The 24,815-nt window shown below is 42.4% G+C and overlaps 1 protein-coding gene across 2 annotated transcripts; it reads right to left on the bottom strand.

Moving 5' to 3' along the window:
- Positions 1–3,517: 3,517 nt before the first annotated feature.
- On the bottom strand, positions 3,518–20,259 carry NEK2 (NIMA related kinase 2). 2 transcript variants are annotated; one of them, XM_073628414.1, is made up of 9 exons: positions 19,953–20,259; positions 14,585–14,802; positions 13,277–13,517; positions 11,774–11,856; positions 11,364–11,490; positions 7,441–7,660; positions 6,530–6,584; positions 5,954–6,030; positions 3,518–3,960 (listed from the first exon to the last, which is right to left on the bottom strand). In XM_073628414.1, the coding sequence occupies exons 1-9, from the start codon at positions 20,046–20,048 to the stop codon at positions 3,752–3,754; spliced, it is 1,326 nt and encodes a 441-aa protein (XP_073484515.1). In that variant the 5' UTR covers positions 20,049–20,259; the 3' UTR covers positions 3,518–3,751. The 2 variants fall into 2 exon arrangements, with proteins under 2 accessions (XP_073484515.1, XP_073484514.1); XM_073628413.1 differs by lacking the exon at positions 19,953–20,259 and adding an exon at positions 16,482–16,607.
- Between the last annotated feature and the right edge of the window lie 4,556 nt (positions 20,260–24,815).

The raw sequence follows: 24,815 nt of genomic DNA, 5'->3' as shown, positions 1-24,815 counted from the left end.
AATAGCAAAGGCATGGAAGAGTCCAGTGATAGATTTATCTTTTATGAAACATAAACTGATGCTTAGGCTGCTTTTAGGAAAGTTTTTCACAGCCTAAAAACGCCTCTATACACAGCATTAAGCCTAGTCCAGCGTTTCTCTGTCAAAAATCAATGGATCCCTATGGGAGCCCATTGAGGTGAATAGAAGTCGCACCAGAAGTCGAATCAAGATGATCCGACTTGTGTGTTAAGAATCTTGAAGGGGAACTCTGCCAAAATATTGCACGAGGTCCCCCCCCCAAGATCCATACCAGACCCTTCCCCTTGCTCGTCCCCCCCTCCCCTTTCCTGACCTGCATGCTCAGATAAGGGTATGGATCTTGGGGGGGGGGACCTCATGCCAAATTTTGGCGTGGTTCCCCTTCAAGATTCATAGCACACAAGTCGGATCATCTTGATGCGACTTCTATTCAAAGCAATGAGCTCCCATAGGGAACCATTGATTTTTGAATAGAGACAGAGAAGCGCGGCTAAACGCGAATTGATGCCAATGCAAACCGCAGATAAAATTGCGTTTTTAACACCGCTTTTTTTCCTGGCGTCGGTACTAGCTTTACAGCTCGTTTTTTTTAAAACGCCCGTGGGCATAAGGCCTTAAAGTGATTCTAAAGGCAGAAGGTTTTTTATCTTATGCATTAAAGTGGAGTTCCACCCGATTTTACTACTTTACATTAACAGCATCTACACACTTCAATGGTTCTAAAATGGAATTTTTTTTTTTTTTAATCCTAAGAGTTACCTTGTTAGGAGGCTTTTCAGTGGCCTTTCCGGTCTCTGCCACCCGTGGGTATGGCCATCATATCCGGCGGCGCACTGTCTCCTGGGAGCTCTGTGTTTCCCTTATTCCCAGGAGTCAGTGCGGATGGCCGCCGCTCATTCGGGCACTTCTGATGCCAACGTGGAAGTTTACGGCCGTACATACTGAGCATGTGAGGGAACATGCAGTGCATGCTGGTAGCTCAGCATCACCGTATCCAGGAACTTTATGGTTGTGGGCTTCACATGCCCACAAGCAAGATAAAAACTGCCAGCAAGACATTTTAAAACTACGTTTTTCATGAGAAACCGGACACCAGGGGATATATTTGACAAAACAAGTGAGTGTTACATTGAAATTATATAAACTTGAGAATTGTTTAAAAAAGTAAAAAAATTCCAATTGTCCTTGGAACTCCGCTTTAAGATAAAAAAAACCTTCATTGTGCAGTAGCCCCCCCAATATTTACCTGAACCCCATCGATATGTACGAGTGCCTCGGCCGTCCAGGACTCTCGCTCCTGATTGGCTGAGACACAGCAGCTACGCCTATGGCTCCCGCTGCTGTCAAAGTCATTAAGCCAATGAAGAGAGAGAGAAGGGGTGGGGCCGAACCGCAGCTCTGTGTGTTTGAAGGACACACAGAGCTGCGGCTTAGCTCAGTTGCCCCTATAGAAGGCTGCTTGCTGTGGGGGCACTCGACAGGCCAGAGTGGCCAGGAGAACCAGCAAGGGACCCGAGAAGAGGAGGATGCGGGCTGCTCTGTGCAAAACCACTGCACAGAGCAGGTAAGTAGAACACGTTTGTTTTTTTCTTTAAAAATAAGAGACTTTAGTATCACTTTAATGAAAAAATGGTTAACGTACTGAAGGATGCACATACAAAGTCTGAGAGGGTGTGGAATCCTTGGATAATTTCCATACAATCTTCTCCCTGAAAACAGAAGTTGAGGTGGCAGTAGAGATAAACACCCAGGAAAGTAATCTCCTCCTCTTTCTCTCTCCTTCCCCCTTCCTACTCTTTCTTTGACTGTTACTCAGGGAAACCCACTTTATTGCACCCAATTACTACAGTTGTCAGAGGACATATATGCAATTTGTATTTCCATGACGTGCAAAGGCTTGATCTTTTTCCCTTTGCCTAATATCATGGAATTCAACCACCCTCCCTCCTAGATTGTAAGCTCTAACGAGCAGGGCCCTCTGATTCCTCCTGTATTGAATTGAATTGTATTGTACTTGTACTGTCTGCCCTAATGTTGTAAAGCGCTGCGTAAACTGTCGGCGCTATATAAATCCTGTATAATAATACTTCTTTAATGTCACATACTGCATAGAATTTAATATAATTTTGCATAATTCTCCCTTGGATACAGTATTATGTACTATGGATTGTATACTGCTAGAGAGAACAAATTATTGGAAAAATGTTCTTTTGTTCATAATATGCTTATATGCCTTTGGGTACTTTTTATAGCTACTCTAAGGCTGTGTTCACACTAGAGCGAATTGGAAGCAGGTTTCTCCATATCCATTTCACATGACAGGAAACTGTGACCGGCTCTCAATGGAGCCAGTTCACATATCTCTGTGGCAGCCAGAGTGGATTTCAGAGGGGTCCTGTGCATCTTTTGCTCCATTTCAGGTCCGAATTCAGTAAAAGGTCAGGCCTGATTCCTCCCTGAAATGGAGAGCAGGGATGCACCAGACCCCTGCTGTGTGCCACATCCGCTCTAAGTGTGAATCTAGTCTTAATGTTTTGTAACGTTTGTTTTATGGAAAAAAAAAGTTTAATGTTCATAGCATCCACATGAGATCCTCCATTAGTTTTGGGGGGGGGGGGGGGGTTGTTAAAGCTAACTGCCCATTCTTACATTAAAGTTTTGGAAACCATCATTGGGTAGCTGTTCCCATTTCTAGTCACAATTCCATTGCTAACCAATTACATTATCACCATTCAGCTTCACAAAAGGATGGTAAAAGCTGCATTATCCCTAGACTTGGCTCTATTCTTCAGAATCTTCAAGCTGCCAAGAGCTTATAGTGAAGATTGCCAATAGGTGTGTAAAACAAAATAAAAAAGGAAACAAGCTTGTTTTCTTTTGTAACTTTCACTCGCTGTAAGAGGATAACAGCCACAAACACATACAGGAAAAAAAAAAAAAAGTCTCAAGTCTCTTAAAGTAGGTGTTGATAAAAGTAAACCAAATAAGGTCACAAATTTTGTATAGAACAATAAAACCAGAAAATGGTTATAAATAAAATGCAGTCTAATTTGCAAATTTATATTCTGAGACACATCGCATACACTCTAGTGTATTCATAAGGCATTAGAGACTGAAAACTTCAAGCATACAAACCTTAGGCCCCTGCTCACACTAGTGCAATTTGTGTGCATCTGCCATGCTCAACAATGGAAATCACATTCTCTATGGTGCATGTTCAGATCAATGCCACATGGTGCAGTACAATTTTTAAAAAGGTGCATTTGCCGCTTTTGGTGATTACCTGGTGTAATTTTTGGCCTCACAGGATGTCAACAGTAGTGGGTGAAAACATACGTATGCATTTCAGTACAGTTTTGTAATAAATTTCTTTCTCTGAACAACAATGATGTTATTGCAGACGCACGATTTTGGGGCAGCACTAGTGTGAACTTAAGCATATTATGTAAAAACAACCGCTTAAAAATCTTAAAAAAAAAAAAAAATTTTGGTTCAGTCCTAAAGAGGGGGAAAAAAAAAAAGAAAAAAAAAAAAAAAAAACATACCTCACACACCACTTTCTGTATTCACTACAGAACCCTCACATTCAGGACATACCTTTTAACTAACCAATTAGTATGTGCAACTGACATAACCATTCAACCATGTATAAATTAATTTGAAAAATAACTTTTAAGAACGACCCTGCTATAAAAATAGTATCCAATTTTCTCAAAATATACAGCATCTCTCATCGCATTCCAAGTATCTGCCGGCTTTTTAGCTGATAGTTCTTCTCCAGCTCACACAGGGCCTGGGCACGCACATTGGCAGCTTGCAGCCGCTGCTTTAACTCTGTACACTTGTCCTGGGTGTTGAGAGGTTTGCCCCCACTACGGTTCTCTTTACTTTCCGTGCCAAAGTGGGCATTTTTCTTACTTCTTATGGAAGATACAAGATCTGGAAAAGCAAGGAAGACATGATGCAGTTTAAATATATACAGGTCAATAAAACAAAAATTAGACATCAGGTTACCTCATGCAGTTCAGATTTTGCATTTATGAATACTTTTTTTTTGTTTTGGTTTATGTACAGTCAAATGTTTTGCTTGAGTTGTGGAAAGTTTAGAACCACTGGCAAAATTTTCCATTGTTGTCCTGGTGACTATTGGCAACAAAGACTTAAACTGATGGAAAATCCAAAATGTAACAGTTGTCAACAGAAGGTTGAAGTTTTAAAAGGGGAATACCCTTCACTTTGTGGAGATTCCCTTTAAGTTTCTATAGCATCACTAGGACAGAGCGTGAAAGGAAATCTTCCCAAGATGATACGAAGTTTAACCAGTCCCCCATTCCATCCAAAACAGTTTTTTCTATACATACACTTTATTAATTGAATGGGGGGGGGGGGGGGGGCAGCACCTGGAGTCCTGTGTGTCTTCTGGTCTGTTTCAGGTCCGAATTCGGACCAAAATTAGACCTAAAATATGGTGAACAGGGACGAACCGGACCAATGATATGAGCCACTCAGTACGGCAGTGTGAACTCAATCTTTAGAGAGAATAAATGAAAGTAACTTTAACCTGTTCCTAAATGATAAATATGAAAAGAGTTTGTTTTTTTTTTTTTTTTACTAGCTACTGCAGTTCAAACCCCCCCCCCCCCCCCCCCGATGTGTGGCCACTCTTGATCTGTAAAAAGACCCACCAAGCGATAGTTTGCAACCCATTCAAAATTGAAGTCTGACACCTTTCGCCTTTTCAGTCAGAGTCAAGGCTCTCTCCCCTTTTCTCCTCACACTCCTTGGTCAGTTTCTAGTGGTTTAGTGCATGACTGCAATAGAAGCCAAGACTCCCAACTGAAGTGACAAAGAAAAGCAAGTGACACGTTGTCTTTGAAAGGACACAGTAGCATCTATATCACCAGGCATTTATAGTCAGATTATCCATCTATTATCCTAACCCCTTAAATGTCAGCCAACAAGCTAGATAGGTGGTGGAATTGTAAACATTTACATTGTCCATATGCAAATATGATGTTTTGAATAAACAAGCCTGGAACACTTACAATTTAGAAATTGAAAAATTCTTTCAACTGAAGCCCAGTGTTAAAATTTCTTCAAAAAGCAAACAAATGAAAATTTTTTTTTTACTGCTATGATGGTGTGCAGATGGTTAAGAACATCGGTCTCTTTTTTTTTTTCTTAGTGCAATCAGTAACCAAATGTCAGGATAACACCAAGCCATAAAAACCCACCACTACATTAACAGTGTTCCTGGTTGGCATGCCAACTACTACTTGAACCCAAAGCAAGAAAGCAAAACAAAAAAAGTCTATTCTCCCTACTTGTTCTGGATTAGTAAATTAGTGCCGACGTCAGAGAGGGGAAAAAAAAAAAGAAAGAAAGAAGGGGTATGTGTTAATGGCAGCCTTCATATGAGGAAAGGTTTCCTTCTATTCTAGGCCAGCGGCATCCATATGCCGATATGCATTGCAAGCTATATCGGCTGCCGAAAATATGGTTATCGGTGTTATGCTGATAGAAGGGGGGGGGGGTTGGTGGAATGGGAAGGAAAGCAAATAGCATGCCTTGTCCCATTGACTTCAATGCAAAAATGGCAGCCACATTGATTGAATAAAAAAAATAAAATAAATAAATAAAAATAAACTGTCCATTTCAGGTTTCAGCCAAGTGCATCCTGAATTCTCAGTTTTAGTGCAGAAAAGCCATGGTTTAATGCAAGACAGAACGGCTATAACTTTGTTAATCACTTTAGCCCAGCTCAAATGTCATAAAATAAACCAAATAAAAGTAATTTATTAATATACACAATCTGAACCATTAAATAAAAAAAAAAAAGTACATGATATAACGTTATAAAAACATTGTTACTACAACTAGTAGTTCTGCCAATCTAATAAAGCTTCCAGAGGCTTCCTGTTGGCTCTCGTACCTATCCCATTTTCGATAGCGGCTCCATAGATACGCTGCTCTTTCAGCAAGTTAAAGTTCTTCATCAAGTTTTCAGCCCTGTAGAGATGGCAAGAGTAGCATCAAAATTCATTACACTGCTGTCATGTCTATCAATTTTTTGGCAACCTGCATTTACATTTTGGAGATTTCCCTTCACTTGTTGCGCTGTAGGCATAACAGGAAACATTAGCATGGCAGCCAGAAAACCTTTCCCTGCCAGTTGAAAATGTATCAGATTTCCCCCCCCCCCCCCAAAAAAAAAAAAAAAAAAAAAAAAAAATCTATTATTGCTTTTAAAAATTAGAAAAAAAAAAAAATTAACAAATTAATAAATATAATGATAAAAATGATAGTGGGCATAAGGGCATAAGGGCATAATCTTAACCTCAGCAGTGATGTGGCTACACCTAACCACAATGCCTGCTCCCAGCATTACAGACAACATACTCTACGCTAGGATATAACAAACATACAGCACCTTACTGGTTCCATTTCAAGCTACCTTACTAAATCTACACAAAGTTTAGATTTTACAAATTTTAGCACATAAACCTACCTTGAAAGTTTATCTTCTGCTAGCCTCTCCCGTACACACAACTCTCTTTCTCGTTCTGAAAGAAATTAAGATTATGAGAGAGCCATTTTGATTAGATAGCATAGAAAGGGTATGCCAACTATATGCTTACACATTATATGTGCTTATATACCCAACATTAGATTTCTTATGCAATTTCTCCAATTGTGCTTCTGTCAAATGGTGAGTGTTTAAAAAGGTTTTTCAGAGTATCCAAGATGGACTGGAAGTTGGGGGTCACTGTATTGCAAAATGATTGACTGGCAGCTCATTCCAGGGCAGATCCAGTATCCATCTTCACCTCTGTTAGAGAGGGACTACCAAAATATTACTGGCTGCCAAGGTTGATCAGTAAAGTGAAAAAAGGAAGAGAGGCTGTAGGGGCATGGCAAAGCTGACAAAAATGTGAAAACTGAAGAGAAGAAAAATGCAATTTGTAGGAAATAAAAAACCAATATGGTGCAGTGAAGAGCGTTAGGAAATTCCATTCAGGTTTATAGCTAGGAGCAGAGTCAGACAATCCTTCCCACCCCAGAAGCAATGGCTGAGGCACAAAATCCACATTGAAAAACTTACAGCAATTAAAATGTTTTTTTATTTTATATTTAATTTTAGGTAAGGATTTACACACCAAATAAAATTAGTGGCGTTTGTAAGTGATCAGACCTTTGACAAAGAAGGAACATGTGGAAAATTTCAAGGGGTATGAATATTTTTGCAAGGCACTGTCTGTACAGCTCACACTGTAAAACTGACAGCAAGTCCCTCAGGTTCACACAACTTGAGGGCGGCTGTCCAGGACTTCTCAAAACTTCATTTCACACAACTTAAGGGTGTAAGGAGACAAACAGATAAAACCAATAAGTTTTATTTTTCAGGAACCATGAACTTACGCTCAAGCCGGTCCTCTCTCTCCTTCAAAGCCTTTTCTCGTGCCAGCAATTGCTGTTCCTTTAGTCTGAGCTCAGACAATGTGGGGTCTGGATGGTGCGCCTGCTCCTGTTCTGCAGATTTCCTGACTCTCCTTTCTGATATTCTGTTTTGTTCTTCCGCCACAATGGGTGATACCAGAGGTGTCTGCAGAACCTCTTCAATGGAAGGTCTTAAATAGTCCTGACAAACCAAATCACCATGTGAAACTTCTAAAAGCTGTCTCTAAGAGCATATGAAAATTATTTTAAGAACTAAAGCAAGCATCAACAAATAAGCTGGTACAAATTAAAGATTCTGCAAGTCTTTAACCACTTGCCGACCTGCTTATGTCAATATACGTCGGCAAAGTGGCACTGGTGCGCAAAAATGACTTACCCGTACGTCACTGTCATCGGAAGCATGCCCACGGACTCTATGTTCACTCATTTTTTGCTTACAGCAAAAAAAAAAAAAAAAAAAAAAAACGTAGAGTTGATCAAATGCCACCAAAAGGAAGTTCTACTTGTGGGAAAAAAAAAAAAAAAACGTCAATTTTGTTTGGGTACAACGTCGCACAATTGTCAGTTAAAGCGACGCAGTGCCGTATCACAAAAAAGGGCTTGGTCAGGAAGGGGGTAAAACCTTTCCGGGGCTGAAGTGGTTAAAATAAGCAAGTGAGTGCCAGGCTGGTCACATCACATTAATGCTACAGTAAAATACAAAAATATATGTAACAATTTTCAGATATAGCATAGGGCTGGACGCTCTACTATATGGCTTTGTTATAAAGGTAAATCAGCACCAGATCTGCCTAATTTTAGCTACTCTCTACAGAGCATTTGCAGTACAGACTATGTATCCATGTATATCATGGTGCTCCTTTTTAGCAATATTAAAATGAGTAAACTGCTACTTGGGTACTTCTGCCAGGTTACAACTTTGTCATTCCCTCACCTAACTGTATGACAGTGATAGATCAATACACCAGACAAGAGGCTCTAGAAGAGAATATACATGCAGGAACCTACTAGTGCACGCAAGCTGCAGTTGTGATGATATAATATACCCGATATACTAATACCAGAGGGTTATATAACAAAAGCCAACATCCTTTTAACCACTTGCCTACTGGACACTTTTAGCCCCTACTTCCCAGGCGAATTTTCAGCTTTCAGCACTGTCACACTTTGAATGACAATTGCGCGGTCATGAAACACTATACCCAAATGAAATTCTTATTCTTTCCACACAAATAGAGTTTTCTTTTGGTTTTATTTAATCAGCACTGGTAGAGCTGCACGATTCTGGAAAAAACAAAAAATGGGCCAACTTTACGGTTTAGTTTTTTTAAATTCATGGAAGTGTATTTTTTCCCAAAAAATTGCATTTGAAAGACTGCTGCGCAAATAAATACAGTGCGACATAAAATTATGCAACGATCGCCATTTTATTCTTTAGGTTCTCCGATTATCTATATATACACACACACACACACACACACAATGTTTGAGGGTCCCAAGTCATTTTCTAGCACAAAATACAGATTTTTTTTACTTTAAGCAACAAGGGTCAGAAAAAGGTTTAGTCTTTAAGGCTTCATGTACACGGAACAATTTTACAACCGCTCCCGAACAATTTAACTTGACAGATAGTAATCCGTTTAGAAGAGTTTTTTTTTTTTTTTTTTTTTTTAACAGCCAAAAATGAAAAAAAGCCTGTAAACGAAAACGTGGCTAAATGCGAGTTACCGCGTTTGGCACTTGAAATGCCTCTAAACTCAGCGTCTGAACCCATTTTTTTTGCGTTAAAAAAAGCCTCTAGACTCAACTGCCTAGAAACGACTATAAACGACCCTGGGTACATGTACTGATAAGATAACAGAGGAGAGTTCAGGAGAAGTTGAAAAAAATGCCCAACTGCTCCTAAGGTGTGGGCATTTTTCTGCTTTTTACATTGGTGACCTTTTGACCTGTACAAAATCGCAGTACTTTCTGCCTGAAAACACTACGCTCAGGTGTAAATCGGGCCTAAACGTTCGTTTAGCAGCAGCAGTGTACATGAGGCCTTAGTGGTTAAACGGCCCTCATTTACAGACACTGAAGTTCATCCCTTTGATCTAAAAAGAACTAAATATTACAATGTTTCCTATTATCTCACTGAGCAAGGTTGATAAACATTTGCTGGATGTTGGATGTTTTTCTTTTTTGATAGCTGTAAGTGAGCAGAGAACGGCTCTGCACTTATTACATGAATGAATTGTGGAAATGCCGGATTAAGATCGTGGGGGGTGGGGGTGGTGTTGAATCAAGATCGCGTTTTTTTTTTACGATTAATCATGCAACTCTAACCACTGGGTTTATTTAAAAAAAAAAACGAAAAAAGACCAAACATTTTAAAAAGGAGAAACCCCCACCCCCCACATTTTTAATAGTTTTTGTTACATAGTTTTTCAAACATGTAATTTTTCTTCTTCACTGATGTGTGCTGATGAGGCTGCACTAATAATCAGGACACCGATAATCAGTGCTTTCGTCATTTAACACTTCCTCCCAGTCTGAATATAGATATCAGATATTCCAACCGCTCACAAGCACAAAACAAGACGATACTTGTTTAGTTGCTGAACATGGACTCTTTATTAGAACCAAAATTACAAGTCCAATATACAGTAAAAGAAGAGGTCCCCCCTCCTGCTCATATTACTCTAACAATACATCTGTAACCAGAAACAGAATTAACATAAGCAAATTAACTAATCCCTTAAAGCAGCCGATGTGACTCCTTGCCCTCCTGAGCATTGTTATGATTAATCAGGATTTCACTACAGGTCAGACTTGTGGTCTCACAATAGCAGGAGCTAATTACAATTAACAATACAAACAGTGACCCCCCCCCCCCTCCTCAGCCTAGTAGGCAACAAACTATAGTAGTAGACTGTCCGGCTCCTACCCAGTTCTAGAGGCCAATGTGATCAGCTCTCTAAACTAACATGTTGAGTTCAGAATCAAACAAACCAAGAATAGTCTTTTCATATATCCTGGGAGATATTGTGGATAAATATTCTTGTCCCATTTTAAGCAATCCAAGACATACCCTCCCAGTCACCATTTCCAATATGGCATACACAGGGTTCCCAGAATCTGTGTCCTGGGGGACAAGGACCCGAATCCAAAGTAACACCACCTCAAGGGTCCCCAGGCATACAGCTCACAAAGTGCACCGTTCCCCCAAATGCCAGGGCCCATAATCGGTAGGCAAGAGGCTAGCATTCAGTCCCCTCCAAAAGCCACTGTCCCGGGTGAGTCTGTCACAATGTCCCTTTAACACAAGCCGGTTATCGGCTCTTTTCTCCTTTCCTCACACTGTCAGCGTGAGGAAAGAAAAGCGGATAACCGGCTTGTGTTTACATCCATGATCAGCTGTCATTGGACACAGCTGATCACATGGTAAAGAGCCGCTGTGATCGGCCCTTTACCCCAACCTCAAATCACAGAGCGCCCCGTCCAACGCGATCATGGGAGGACATCATATAATGGCCTCCAAGCAAAGTAAGCCTGCGCTGTTGGCATCTTTTGGCTAGAACGCAGGTTCAAAGTGGTAAAAAAAAAAAAAAGTGCATTTAGAATAAAATGCTAACAGTTGGGAGTACAGGGTAATTCTAAAGTTGTGATCACCTCCAAATTACATGTCTGAAGATCTGGGCAGATACTGGTTTCATTCTGCTCTAAAGTACTGGTTGTACTGAACTTCTGACACTTTACTAATCTTGCAGTTTATTTCATTAAAAAATGAGCACCACTTCCTATTGAGCTGAAGGCCCAATTGCACCATCAATCCCATGGTGTTACTATATTTGTCTTCATCCTGTGGTTTGTGGTTTCCTGCAAAACTTGACAGAACTCACCTTCAGGTTTAACATCTGTGTAATAATTTGGTTCAGTTCTTCTGAATAGCGGTAAGGAATTCGTCGAAACTTCCCTATTTTGATCTTTTCTGCCAACTCTTTCTGATTATAAGCTGTAAACGGTGGCCTAAGGGGGCAATAAAAAAGGCAGGTTACATTAAGATAAACCTGTCTGCCATTTGAAACTTTCAACGCAAAAGCTTTGTTCTGCCAGAAAATCGTTATATGTTCAGTCCATAGTAACCGATACCCAATGCCACTCCTTGGCAGTACACAGATTTAAAATGTTAAGAATTGTCAGGTTAACAAAGTAAAGAGGTGATCATTGTGTATTCAGAAACTAATACTAATCAAGGAAGCACTGTATAAGTGTACAGCATAAATCTAAGCTTCTCCCAAGTATTACTTACGAAAGAGCACACAGTTCATAGAGAAGACAGCCCAATGACCATATATCAGACTTCTCATTGTAAGACATCCTATTCATCTGCTCCTAGAAAAAAAATAAAAAAAGAAGAGGATACACTTCAATAAATTAAAATTTCACACAGCATGGAGGTAAAGCTTAAAAACAGAACTTCAGCCAAAATGGGGAAGTTCTGCTTTTCTACCTCCTCCCCCACTTCTGGACACTTTTTGGGGAGTGGCTATCTAGTTTTGAAAGGTACCCGATCACCACTTCGAGCAGATGTTTTCCCCTCCACCCCTTTAGGACACATCAAGGGTCCCTGGAGGCTGTGGGAAGCAGGCTGTAAAGCCACATGGGGTAAACATGCCAGTGACGAGAGAGAAAGAGAAAAAAGAAAGAGAAAAAAGAAAGAAAAAAGAAAGAGAAAAAAGAAAGAGAAAAAAGAAAGAGAAAAAAGAAAGAGAAAAAGAAAGAGAAAAAGAAAGAGAGCGCGAGAGAGAGCGAGAGAGAGCGCGAGAGCGAGAGCGAGAGAGAAAGAGAGAGAGAGAGAAAGAGAAAGAAAGAGAGAAAACCAATTAGCTTCTAGGTTTTAGCCCCCATTCACAATAGTGTGACCTGTCGTGTGATTGCGTCACATGAAGCCCCACCTTATTTTTGGCTATGGAGCCATTCATATCGGTGCAACTCAGACTTGCACAGATTTTGAGAAGGTTCTTCAACTATTTTTGGCGCTTTCATGTGCAACTTGCTTGACATCTGTGCATTAAGTTGCACAAATGTCAGCAAGCCACACATGAAATTGCGCTGAAGTAGCAAGATTTCAAAGCCACATTTGGTGTGAAATCGGGACTTATTGTCAAAGCTTAATTGAACAAGCTGAAGTAAGACTTATGTATTTGTAGCCAACTATAAACTGCTAGGGAGCAGCGAGTGTGGTCTGCTTGAGCACAAAATTTACCGACTAAAGTGTCAGACATGAATAGATCTGCAAACTCAAGGATGGAGAGAAGAGATATTGTTGATGTATCACATGATTAATAGACCAGGAGGTCTGGGCTGCCTCATCACTTTTGAATTTTGAATTCCACCTTGTGGGTGGCCCCACCAGCACCCTTCTACCCGACATCCCTCGTTTTAGAAATCAAAAAAGCCGGGTGGTATATGGCGGCCGAACAGCGGCTGTATCCAAATAAAGGGCATGGTTCATGTATTTCGACAGCAACCTGAGTGTCTAAAAACAAAATATAAAATGTCTAATCTTATTTTCTAAAAAAACAACATTACAGAATGTTATTCCATTGAGTGTCTAATTGCCTGTAAGATTCAGGAAGGATTTTCCCCCCTTTTGCCAGAGCAAATGAGACCTAGCTTTAGAATGTTTTTGCATTCCTTGAATGTGTACATATGTCTATGCAACATATGGAATTTTTCGTTTCCGGCACAAGACAAGTTACGACTGGTGCTGTGAAGGTCATGATAAGAATACAAGGCAAGAAATACTCACAGGCGACATGTAGTAAGGAGTACCAACAAAAGTTTTAGCAAAACTGGTATCATGGTGCAATATTCGAGCTAACCCAAAGTCTCCAAGTTTAACATTCCTCTTGGCATCTAGAAATATGTTGGCTGGTTTCAGGTCTCTATGTAGAACAGTGTGACCCCCGTCACTCCTTTTATGGCAGTCTTTTAAGGCCAAGGCAAGTTGAACAAAAACACATAATATAAAGTCTTCTTCTAGGTACTGCCTGTAATATAAAAGACAGCATAAAATTAGAGCAGTTAACACAAGTGTGAATTCATAGAATAGAATTTAGGATTGTAAAACCATACAGTTTAAAAAGAGAAGTATGAACTTAAAATTGGGGACCCAAAAAAACAAAACAAAAACAAAACACTGAATTTAGATGTTATGGGTCTTATTGCCCAGATTAAAGCCCAACTCTAGCTTTGCCATCAGATTAGTTTGTTTTGGCCATGCTGGCCCAAATAAATCATTTCCACTTCTAAGAAACACAGCTGCTCTCAGCGCTACATAAACTAGATGTTGCACCAGTTATATATTGTATAAAGCCCGGCAGCAGTATGGGGGCTTCCCATGCCCTGAACAAAATCGAGTCAGGTCAAGTGCTGCTCAGCCATTCACAAAAAGCCTTCCTTTGACTGAGGTGGACAGATGTCACGATCTCCACCTCAGCCAATAGAAGCCTTGTATTCAAACTTAAAAATTCAAGGCTTCCTAGGAATGGCTGAGCAATGCTCGCCCTAACTTGATTTCTTTCTGGGGAAAGAGACAGGAGCTCCCCGTGACTCTGCGCTATATGTAGCTGACGTTACATACAGTTTATGCAGTGCTGACAAAGGGCACATTTCTTAGTGATTGAAATAGTTTGTTTGGGCCAGCTTGTCCCCAAAGAAGTATTTAAAGTAGGTAACAAAGCTTGAGTTAGGCTTTGAAGACCAACTTTGGGCTCAGTGCCCACTCCTCACTAACCCCTTCCTAGAGGAGTCCTACGCATTTTATTTTAGTTACAGTAGCTCTTTTTCAGATGCCTTCAAAACAGATTTTTTTTTTTTTTTTTTTTACTGGCTGAAGCTTGATGGTTTTATCCTACCACTTCTACAGTCTGATAAATTGCATACAGTTAATACATGCAAGGATACTAGTCAGTATATGACAGCTATAGGGGCGGGGACATAGTATATAGCAGAATGAACAGCACTCCTGTGATACACAGCCAAACGAGCTTTGGCTGTACGTCTCCTTTAAGCTCTGTACTCAAACAGTCAATGTCATAGATGAAGTTAAACATACCTCTCCTTCGTGCATTTGGCAATAAGGCTGGCTAGGTCTCCTCCTTCACAATACTCCATCACAATGTAAAGAGTTGTATTAGTCCGATCAATTATACGGTCGTAGTAACGAACAATATTTGGATGTTTTAATTCCCGTAACAAGTTGACTTCCGAGACCAGCATCTGCTTCTCGGTCTCACTCATTGTGCCATAGTCAAGCTCTTTCCATACCAATACCTGCAGAGGGGGAAAAAAAAAAAAGGAATACAAAGTGGGCCTATTAATAAAGCAGTGTTGACTTGTTAGTTTGGCTTCTGTTGAAAAGACCGGAGTAGACATGGACCAAAATTTGCCCAGTCCCCCCTGAACCAGCCGAATTTCAGTATAAGTGTACCGGACTTAAAGGAGCTGGGACAAGCCATATACCATTGCTGGGAGTACAATGGTCAACTTTTATTAAAGCAGTTCAACTCCCCCCCCCCCCAAAAAAAAAAAAAAAAAAAAAAAAAAAAAAAAAAAAACACATACTCACACGCACAGAAAATTCAGCATTGTACTACTGCAATCTACTGCTTGGGTGCCCAATTAAAACATTTCCACTAACCCCGCTTGGGGAGGGAGTGTTAAAACGAAACAAACTGCCTTTTGGAAGTTACATCCAACTTTCATCCTAAAGTAGAAGTCATGTTGCCCTGCCTCCTGCTGGGCTTTTGCCAAGAAACTGCTTATGCAGGTAAGGGGCGCCTGTAGATAAACTGCCAAGATCCAATTCATGTATTGGCAGGCTGATCGGATCTACTTGGGTAGAACCAGCATGTCAAACTTCTAGCATGTGATTGTCAGCAGCTATAGCCGCTAGCAATAATCACTGCGCTCTCCCAGAAGGGACAGCTCCCCGCTCCCCCTTGCCGTGAGAACACAATAGCTCTGCAGGAGGGATGCCCCTATCAACACTTACTGTGTTGATGGGGAAATCAAGCAATTTTTTTTCCTGCAATCCCTGGTTGCGGTTAAGAAAAAACTACATCTATGGCCTGCCTAACCCTTTCCACAATTGTGTGCATCATGTAATGTGGTATTTGGGCACTAGGGGTCTCCATAGGACATCTGATGTTGTACCATACATGAGCTAACTTGTTCATTCAAGGCTAGAAGACTTGGGGCGGTCCTTACAAATCATGGAGGTCATACAAAAAAACTAGATGGAATTGTTTTTGTTGTGAGCTATATTTGAATGAAACTGAAGATTTTGTAATCCAAGTTATATTATTAACCTTACTTTCATGTAATAAGCTAAACAAATCTTCTATAAAACTCAGTTTGGTAAAAATTTTGGAAATTGTTCTTGTGTTCATTGAGATATTGATGATTAAAATCTTACTTTTCAAAAGGAGTGTACTCATTTATGCTGAGCACTGTACAATGTTTCCTCTCCCCACCCTCCCTGTGACAGTGGGCGAGGAATCCTCTTCCTGCATCCACTGTCATAATTAAAAAAAAAAAAAAAAAAAAAAAAAAGGAAAAACAAAAAAAAAAAAAAACAATGCAGCCGTGCATCCACACAGACACATCACTCTTTCAGGGTTCTGTGAATGAACAAAGTCTACTATCAGCCTCCACAGCTGACACTTGTAGTTCTCAATGATGCACTGGTGAGCAGGAGCCTGACATTGCACCCGCGATCTGCTGATCCCAAGTGCAATGCCATACAGGCTGCAGTGTAAAAAAATAAAAAATTAAAAACGCAGTTATTTTAGCTGCAAAAGATGTGAATTTATTATTTTTGTAAATAAGGTGAACGTCGCCTTTAAGGGCCCAACATAAAAAAAGCCCTCCCTTTTAGTGGGGCTGTGCCTATACTTGCAAGGGTTAACTGCTTGTTTATGTCTAGTGGGCAGAGAAGCAGTTTTACTTACCCAATCCTCCAGTCTGCAAATGGCGCTACCCAATGATCCAGTGGTGGGCCGTTTCTTGAAGGGATCTGGTTCCTTCATCGATCTTGATGATGTAAGGAGGGCAGTAAACTGCCAAAGCATGCAGGAGAAGAGGCTGCAGGGACCACTCTAGAGGTGCGTAAAACTGAGTAAAACTGCTGTACCAAGTACACTAGACAGCAACGAGCAGACTGAAGTCCACTCTGCTGACGTCACAGAAGTCAGTCCAGGCACCACGTCATCACGACAGTGGAAGTCGGGATCTGCCGGGTGCCTGGACTGACACCCCTCTCAGCGAGCCGCTGAGAGTCTGAGCCTGCCACTCCCCACCCCTCCACAGCTCAGCGCTCCAGTGAGCGAGGAGGAAGCAGAGTGGAGAGCTGCTAATTGACAGTCAGCAGCTCTCTGCTCGGGGACCTGTCAGAACCGAGCGATCGGCAATGTTCGATCGCTCGGTTCTCAGTGCAGAGGCGTCAGGGGACCGATGCTGCATCCACATAGGCAAGTATAAATCAGGAGGGGAAAAAAAAACCCAAACCCATACTTCTCTTTTAAGTCCAATTCACTAAAACATGCGATATTAACCACCAGGGTTTCACTCTATTTTTTGACAAATAGCTGGTTGCTAAGGAGTGGGCTGGGAAGCCGGCTGCAGTGTCCTTAATGGATGAATCATCAGCTGTCAGCAGGTTTCCCACTGACAGCTGAATAAAGTGAACCACACAAAACACACAGCGTGGGGTATGGATGGGATGGCTGGGTATGGCTGAGTGTGGATGGGATGGATGAGTATTGGTGAGTATGGATGGATGGATGAGTGTTGCTGAGTATGGATGGCTGAACATGGATGGATGGATGGAGGAGCATTGCTGAGTATGGATGGCTGAACATGGATGGATGGATGGAGGAGCATTGCTGAGTATGGATGGATGAGTATTGCCGAGTATGGATGGCTGAACATGGATGGATGGAGGAGCATTGCTGAGTATGGATGGCTGAACATGGATGGATGGATGGAGGAGCATTGCTGAGTATGGATGGATGAGTATTGCTGAGTATGGATGGCTGAGCATGGATGGATGGATGAGTATTGCTGAGGATGGATGAGTATGGATGGATGAGTATTGCCGGTATGGGCACTACACATCCAGCCCACAGCGCTGCAGCACTTAATCTCTCCCCTCTCTGTACCGATCTGTACAGAGAGGGGAGAGAGGAACTGGACGTGACGCTGGTTTGTTTACAAGTGATCACTCCGTCTTTTGACGGAGCGATCACGTGGTAAACGGCCGCCATCAGTGGCCATTTACTGTGATGCCCCGGCGGTCACGGATATTCCAGGGGGCGCGTGGGAGCAAGATTCTGGGAGGACGTCCATAGACACCCTCCCAGAATAAGCCGACCATGCTGTAACCGTCTTTTGGCTATGGCCCAGTCCGCATGTGGTTAAATACCACAAATAAAAAAAAGAAAAAAAAAAAAAAAAAAGTGAATTTTTTTTTTTTTTTTACAAAGACAGAAAATATAAAAATTTAATTTGGGTACAGTGTTGCATGACTGCGCAATTGTCATTCAAAAGCGTGACAGCTCTGAAAGCTAAAAATTGGCCTGGGCAGGAAGAAGGTAAAAGTGCCCAGTATGCAAGTGGTTAAAACATTAACCACTTGCCTTTTACCCCCTCCCTGCCAGGCCAATTTTCAGCGCCGTCACACTTTAGCCCAGGTTCACATGGACTGAGAATGAAATCATGTGAGTTCAGCTGAACTCACAATTTCATTCCCGCATGTCAGCCCCGACTTTGGGGGCGATTTCAGAGACATCTGTGTGGGTTTCTGCACAGATGTCAATGGAAATCGCACCCCGAAAATCGCCAAAAGTAGTACGGAAACTACTTTTGGGAATCGCAAATGCCATTGCCGCTGATTTGGCATGCAATTTGACATGTCAAATTGCATCAATGTGAAACAGGGCTGAATGACAATTGCGCAGTCATGCAACGCTGTACCCTAATGACATTTTTTAATATATATATATATATATATATATATATATATATATATATATATATATATATATATATATATATATATATATATATAGTTTTTTTTTTTTTTAAATCTTTCTTTTTTTACACAGCTAGACCTTTCTTTTAGTGGTATTTAATTAACACAGGTTTTTTTTTTTTGCTAAACAAAATGACAAAAGACAAATATTTTGAAAAAAAAAAATGATTATGTTTCTTAGTTTCTGTTATGTTGTAAATAAGTAATTTTTCTCCTTCACCGATAATGAGGACACTGGATGATTAGTGCTCAGATTATCAGTTTAGATGTCCCCTGTGTGGATTGTCGCTTATCAGCCCTCCTGGTGAGCTGTCAGTGTGAGGAGAGGAATGCTGATTACTGGCAAATCCTGTTTACACTGTGATTGGACACAGCTGATCACGCGGCAAAGAGCTGCTGTGATTGGCTCTTTACCCCGTTCTGTGAAAAGCCGTGTCGGGAAGATCACTGCCGATGCGTGCCGCAGGGGGCGCCCAGGAATCGCAATCACGGGAGGACGTCATATGCCCCAATCCTGGCAATGTGCCACCGCGCTGTAGCCCAACCCAAAACATAATATCTCTGGTAATGCGTTTGGTACACCTCAAAACTTGTTGTGTTCCTCAAATTATTCTGAAATTTGTCAGATCAGACCAGACCACCGTCTTCTATTGCTCTGTGGTCCAGTTCTGAGTCTCACCTGCCCATTGTAGGCACTGTTGGCTGTGGACACGAGTCAGCATGGACACCCTGACCGATCTGCAGCCACACAGCCCCATACACAACAAACTCCAATGCTCTGTGTGTTCTGACACCTATCCATCAGAACCGGCATTGACCTATTCAGTAATTGGAGCTCCAGTATCTCTTCTATTGGATCAGACTACACAGGGAAGCCTCCCCATCACTGACCCTTGCCCACCCATGACCCCATCACCGGTTTTCCTTCCTTGGACCACTTTTGGTGGCTCCTGACCACTGCAGACTGGGAACATCCCACAAGAAGTGCAGTTTTGCAGATGCTCTGACCCAGACATCTAATTATTACAATCTGCTCCTTGTCAAAGTCACTCAAATCCTTACACTTGCCTGTTTTTTTCTGCTTTTAACACATCGACTTCTGGGACAACATGTTCACTTGCAGGCCCAATCTATCCCACCCACTTTTATATGGCATTGTAATGAGGCAATCCATGTTATCTCCACCTGTCAGTGGTCGTAATGTTCTGTCTGGTAGATGAACAGCCAGCCTCACCCAATCCATAACATTGTCTCCCCCTGACAGACAGCAGTCACAGCGCCCCCTAGTGTCCACCGCAGCTCAGCACCAATACACGTACAGTATTGGGAACCCAAACGGACACTCCGGTCTATTCCCACACGGACAGCCCTCCCCGCTACCCCCGCTCACCTTCCCGTCCGCTTTCCTGCGGATTTTCTGGCACTTTCCATACGACCCGGAGCCTATTGTGTACAGCAAGTCATAGTCCTCCACCCGAGACGGCATCTTTCCGCCCGCCGCGTTAACTCTTCACACAGAAGGCCTCCGCTCCCCCCCGGTTCTATACAGCCCGCCGGTAATCCTTCCACCGCCGCAGAACCTCTCTCTCGCCACAACACACCGTTTGAACGGCGTGCTCTCTGCGTCCTGACTGCTGATTCGCTACAGGCCTCACGCTGCTCGTCACCTTATTGGTTAAGGTTCCTATTCCTGCCGCTCGCTGATTGGCCGCTGGGGAAAAGGCACGACGCGACGACGCAGCAGTTGTTGTTAACGTGAACTGGTGGAAGAGGGCGTGGCTGAACACTGGTATCCTAGGTAACCGACGCGGCGGGAAGGGGGAGCGCGAGCCTTCAAACGGATTCTTTGCGACAGCGGGTCACATGACGCAGCCTGCTCGTCGCTTGGCAACAGCGGTTTCCGGAAGTGATGTACTACTTACTTGACCTGTGAGGGAGGATTCTCCTCAGTGTGGATGTCATGGGCGGAGAAATCCTTATTACTTCTGATATGTAAACCTGTGTGAGAGTCTGAGGGGCGAGTGCGGGGAGTATTACTGAGTCTCATTCTCCTGCCTTAGTTCCAGTCTAAAATATAGAATATTGTATAAGTGTGAGCAGTTTTCCTGGGCGGAGGTTCCCTGGAGCTCTGTGAGGTACAACAGGCGAGAATTGAAGCGCTTGTAGTCCAGACCAGCCTTCTTCTGACATTTGTTTACAAATAAAAATCCATATTTTTTTTTTACTAGAAAACCCCCAAACATTTATGTATATATATATATTTTGGCAGAGATCCTAGCCACTTTAACACAGGGCACTTCCTTCTCCCCCCACCTTCCTGCCCAGGACAATTTTCAGTTGTCACATTTTGAATAACAATTGCGCGGTCATACAACACTGTACACAAACTACATTTTTATCATTTTCTTCCCACAAATAGAGCTTTTATTTTGGTGGTATTTGATCACCTCTGCAGTCTTTAGCAAGAAATAAACTAAAAAAAGACCAACATTTTTGAAAAAAAAAAAAAAGTTTTTCTTCATTTCTGTTATAAAATTTAGTTTTCTCCTTCACTGACGGGCACTGATATATAGAATTAATGGCACTGGATAGGCAGTGCTGATGAGGAGCTACTGATTGGCATCTGAGGGGCACAGCAGAAAGGCATTACTGATTGGCACATTTATGGGCACTGACAGGCGTTACTGATGGGGTACCTCTCATGGGGGCTGCGCTGATAATCAATGTGCTGATTATCAGCGCAGACACCCCCCCACCTCTCTCTTTTTGACAAGATGAGGCACCAATTGTCTCTCCCTGTCAGCACGAACCGAGGAAAGCCGTTTACCGGCACTTCCTGGTTCACGCTGTGATTGGTCACAGCTGATCACCTGGTGACGAGGCTCCTTACCATGATCGGAGATGCGGTGCAGAGTGACACGCAGCACCAACGATCGCCCCACCGGCATGTTATTCTACCGGACGTCATATGACGCCCAGTCAGGATAACAGAACCACTGCCCGGCCATCATTCTTCTCTAGGCCGGGCGGGAAGTGGCTAGAGAATAAAATGGCAGGCGTTACAATATTTATGTCACACTGTATTTGCGCAGCAGTGTTTCAAGCACAATTTGGACAAAAATACACTTAAACAAACAAACAAAAACAAAAAACACAACAGTAAAGTTAGCCCAATTTTTTTGTATAATGTGAAAGATGATGTTACGCCGAGTAAATAGATACCCAACATGTCACACTTTAAAATTGTGCACACTCGTGGAATGACGACAAACTACGGTACTTAAAAAACTCCATAGGCGATGTTTTAAAAATGTTTTCAGGTTACCTATTTAGAGTTACAGAGGAGGTCTGATGCTAGAATTATTATTCTCACTCTAACGATCATGGTGCTATCTCACATGTGTGGTTTGAACACCGTTTACATATGTGGGCGCGACTTACGTATGTGTTTGCTTCTGCACATGAGCACAGAGGGATGGGGCGCTTTAAAATTTAATCTTTTACATTTTATTTTTACACTGTTCCTTTTTTTTTTAATCACTTTTAGGCTCCTTTCACACAGGTGCCTCCGTTTGTCAGACTCTGCTTGCTTACCGGAAGATCGCTCCGCTGATCCCCACTGAGCAGACAGACGAAGTCCATCTCCGCTCACTGGGCAGAGCAGAGATGGACAGTCCCCGCTCTCCTCTATGGGGAAATTGGGTGAAAACAGACCACCTGTCAGTTTTCATCCAATCTGCTAGAAAATAGATGGATGGAAAATAGGACCACCATTCATCTGGATTTTGCGGATCAGATAGCGGCAGATTTCAGCAGACATGTCACCACTGACATTCGTCACTCCATAGGGGAGACTGGAGGGTCTGATCAGGTCCGCCTGAAAAACTAACAGGCGGACCTAATCAGACAGCCCGTGTAAAAGGGCCCTTATTCCTATTACAAGGAATTTACACATCCCTTGTAAAAGAAATAAGCACGACAGGTCCTCTTTATTGAGAGATCTGGGGTCAAAAAAAACTCAGATCTCTCATTTACACTTAAAAGAAAGTGTTTTTTTGACACTGACCAAAAAAAAAAATCGTCATCTCTAAGCCTGAGATTCAGAAGTGACATCAGAGGTCACTTCAGTCCTCCAAAGGCTTAGAGCCGAGTGGGGGATATCTTGCCCTCACTCGACTTCCTGCTTAACCATCGGCTTGATCAGATCGGTTCTGGGCTTATCAATGGCCCCGGTAAGCTCAGAAATGACCAGGAAGCAGCGGGAGAGGGCAGGGAACACCTCTCCCTCCGCCTCTAAAGTGATCCTGCGGTGAATTGTATGGCTGAATTCACATCACATTCAGACCAAACTCGTGCAGGACCTTTTTTTGGTCCACACCAGAATCAGATTGCATGGTTGTTCACACCCATGCAATCCGATTCCTGTATGAATTGACAATTTACACTGCGATATGCGAACTGATCTTGGGGTGTCATTAACTTTGTATTGACACGCCCAGTGGTTCGCATATGGCAGTGTGAACTGCCTGCAAGTTAGGTGTGATGCGGGGAAACCGCAGTGGATTTGAAGGGTTCCCGCATCGCACCAATGTGAACCAAGCCTTACAGGTCATACGTTTATAGTTAACTGCAGCCCTAGATTGCAGTTAATCCATGGACCTAGAATTATTGCTCTCACCCCGACGTTCTCAACGTGTGGCACAATGAAAGTGGAACTATACCCAGCTTGGATGTGATGTCCTGGCTCTCCCTGGCGGCATCTTCGATCATCCGCTTTCAGTGGTTGGACAGGGATGGCATCACTCTCGTAAATGCATGCGGCTACCCCTTGATGAAGTCAGAACGGACAAAACACGTAGGGGCTGAGCCTGACACTGGGAGTGAGTAGGTGGCATTAAAACACACAGTCCCACTGCAATGAAAGAACTTGCATTGAGATAATGCAAAGATGGTTCACAACACTCCAACAGCGTTTAGAGAGCAGGATTCAGCCAAACTGAGAGCACCTGTTGAGAGGGGCAGAATGGAGCCTGACCTTCTTGTACCCAATCAGGAAAATGTTCAGGGAAATTGCGAGCCCTATGCCTTACCTTCTCATCAGGAACATTTCCCTGCTGCTAGTTCTGTCCCTACTCTACCCACTTGCAAAACGCGTGCCAAACCTGGGAGCCAGGGCTTTTTAAAAAAAAAAAGGCTCTGCCTGACCCAAGATGGCTGCTAGAGCCACATGGGGTGGCAGCATCCAAGGGGATAGTTTTCCCAGTAACCCAGGAAACCATAAGGAACCATGTTCCTTTCGTCTTCCTCTCCAACTGCGGTGCGGCTATGGAAGGGCAGAATCTGCACTGTAGACAGTAGACACCTGACTACATATGGGATTGCAATTTAGCTGTTATTACCTGAATTAGGCAGACAAGCTTCTTCTTTGTGAAAGCGTCTGGTTTAGTTTCACATCATTAGCAGGGCCTGACTTCATAACCAAGCTTCACCAACTGCCATTACCCAATTCATTGACAGTCTCATGTGCACAAGTCTCATGCACTCTGCAGCTGAGAAAATCAATATATTGTTCCTATAGTTCTATAAGAACTGCCAGTGTTACCTACCCATCTCCACTGACTAAATGCTAATGGTTGGTCAAGAAGAACATTGGGAATGCACGATCCACTGTTGGGGTCTAGATGCTTGTCTGCCATTGAGGCTTACAACACCAGTCAGACAACTGAACTGGGTATTCAGTATGTTAACAACTAAGACAATTTGCATGAGAAGGATTTCATTAGCATAAAAAAGATCATTGTCTGCTAATGTAATTCCCCCAACAGGATGAAAGTTGTTTACAATAGTGACCAAGCTTTGTGTACAAGTGTGTGTGTGTGTGTGTGTGTGTGTGTGTGTGTGTGTGTGTGTGTGTGTGTGTGTGTGTGTGTGTGTGGGGGGGAGCAGATAGCCCCCTACCAATATTATCAGAGAGCTATCTGCCCATCCTTCATTTGTTAAAGCATCAGGACCCGTTGAGATACTCAGCCCACGTTAACAATGCCACACACTGTTATGGCAGTAATACACAATAAGAAAATCGGGCGCAAATTTCCATTCTGCGAACGATCAGCCGAGTTTCTACTCGTTGATGCCCAGCAAGTAATCAATAATACCAGATATCGATATCGTGAATGAAAAAGACCAATTGAAAAAATGGAAAAATTGTGTTGTATCATTTGCAAATGAACGATAGTCTATTTTTTGGTATGAA

Source organism: Aquarana catesbeiana, linkage group LG04 (genome assembly GCF_042186555.1).
Source record: "Aquarana catesbeiana isolate 2022-GZ linkage group LG04, ASM4218655v1, whole genome shotgun sequence".
Lineage (NCBI taxonomy): Eukaryota > Metazoa > Chordata > Amphibia > Anura > Ranidae > Aquarana > Aquarana catesbeiana.
This window is presented reverse-complemented; position numbering and strand designations above follow the sequence as displayed.

Excerpts from the sequence above, each read along its gene's own strand:
- NEK2 (XM_073628413.1), bottom strand. The coding sequence starts at position 16,601 with ATGCTTTGGCAGTTTACTGCCCTCCTTACATCATCAAGATCGATGAAG. Across the intron at positions 13,518-14,584 it reads GCCAAATGCACGAAGGAGAG|GCAGTACCTAGAAGAAGACT; the intron begins GTATGTTTAACT and ends TTTATATTACAG. Across the intron at positions 6,585-7,440 it reads GAGAGAGGACCGGCTTGAGC|AACGAGAAAGAGAGTTGTGT; the intron begins GTAAGTTCATGG and ends AATTTCTTTCAG.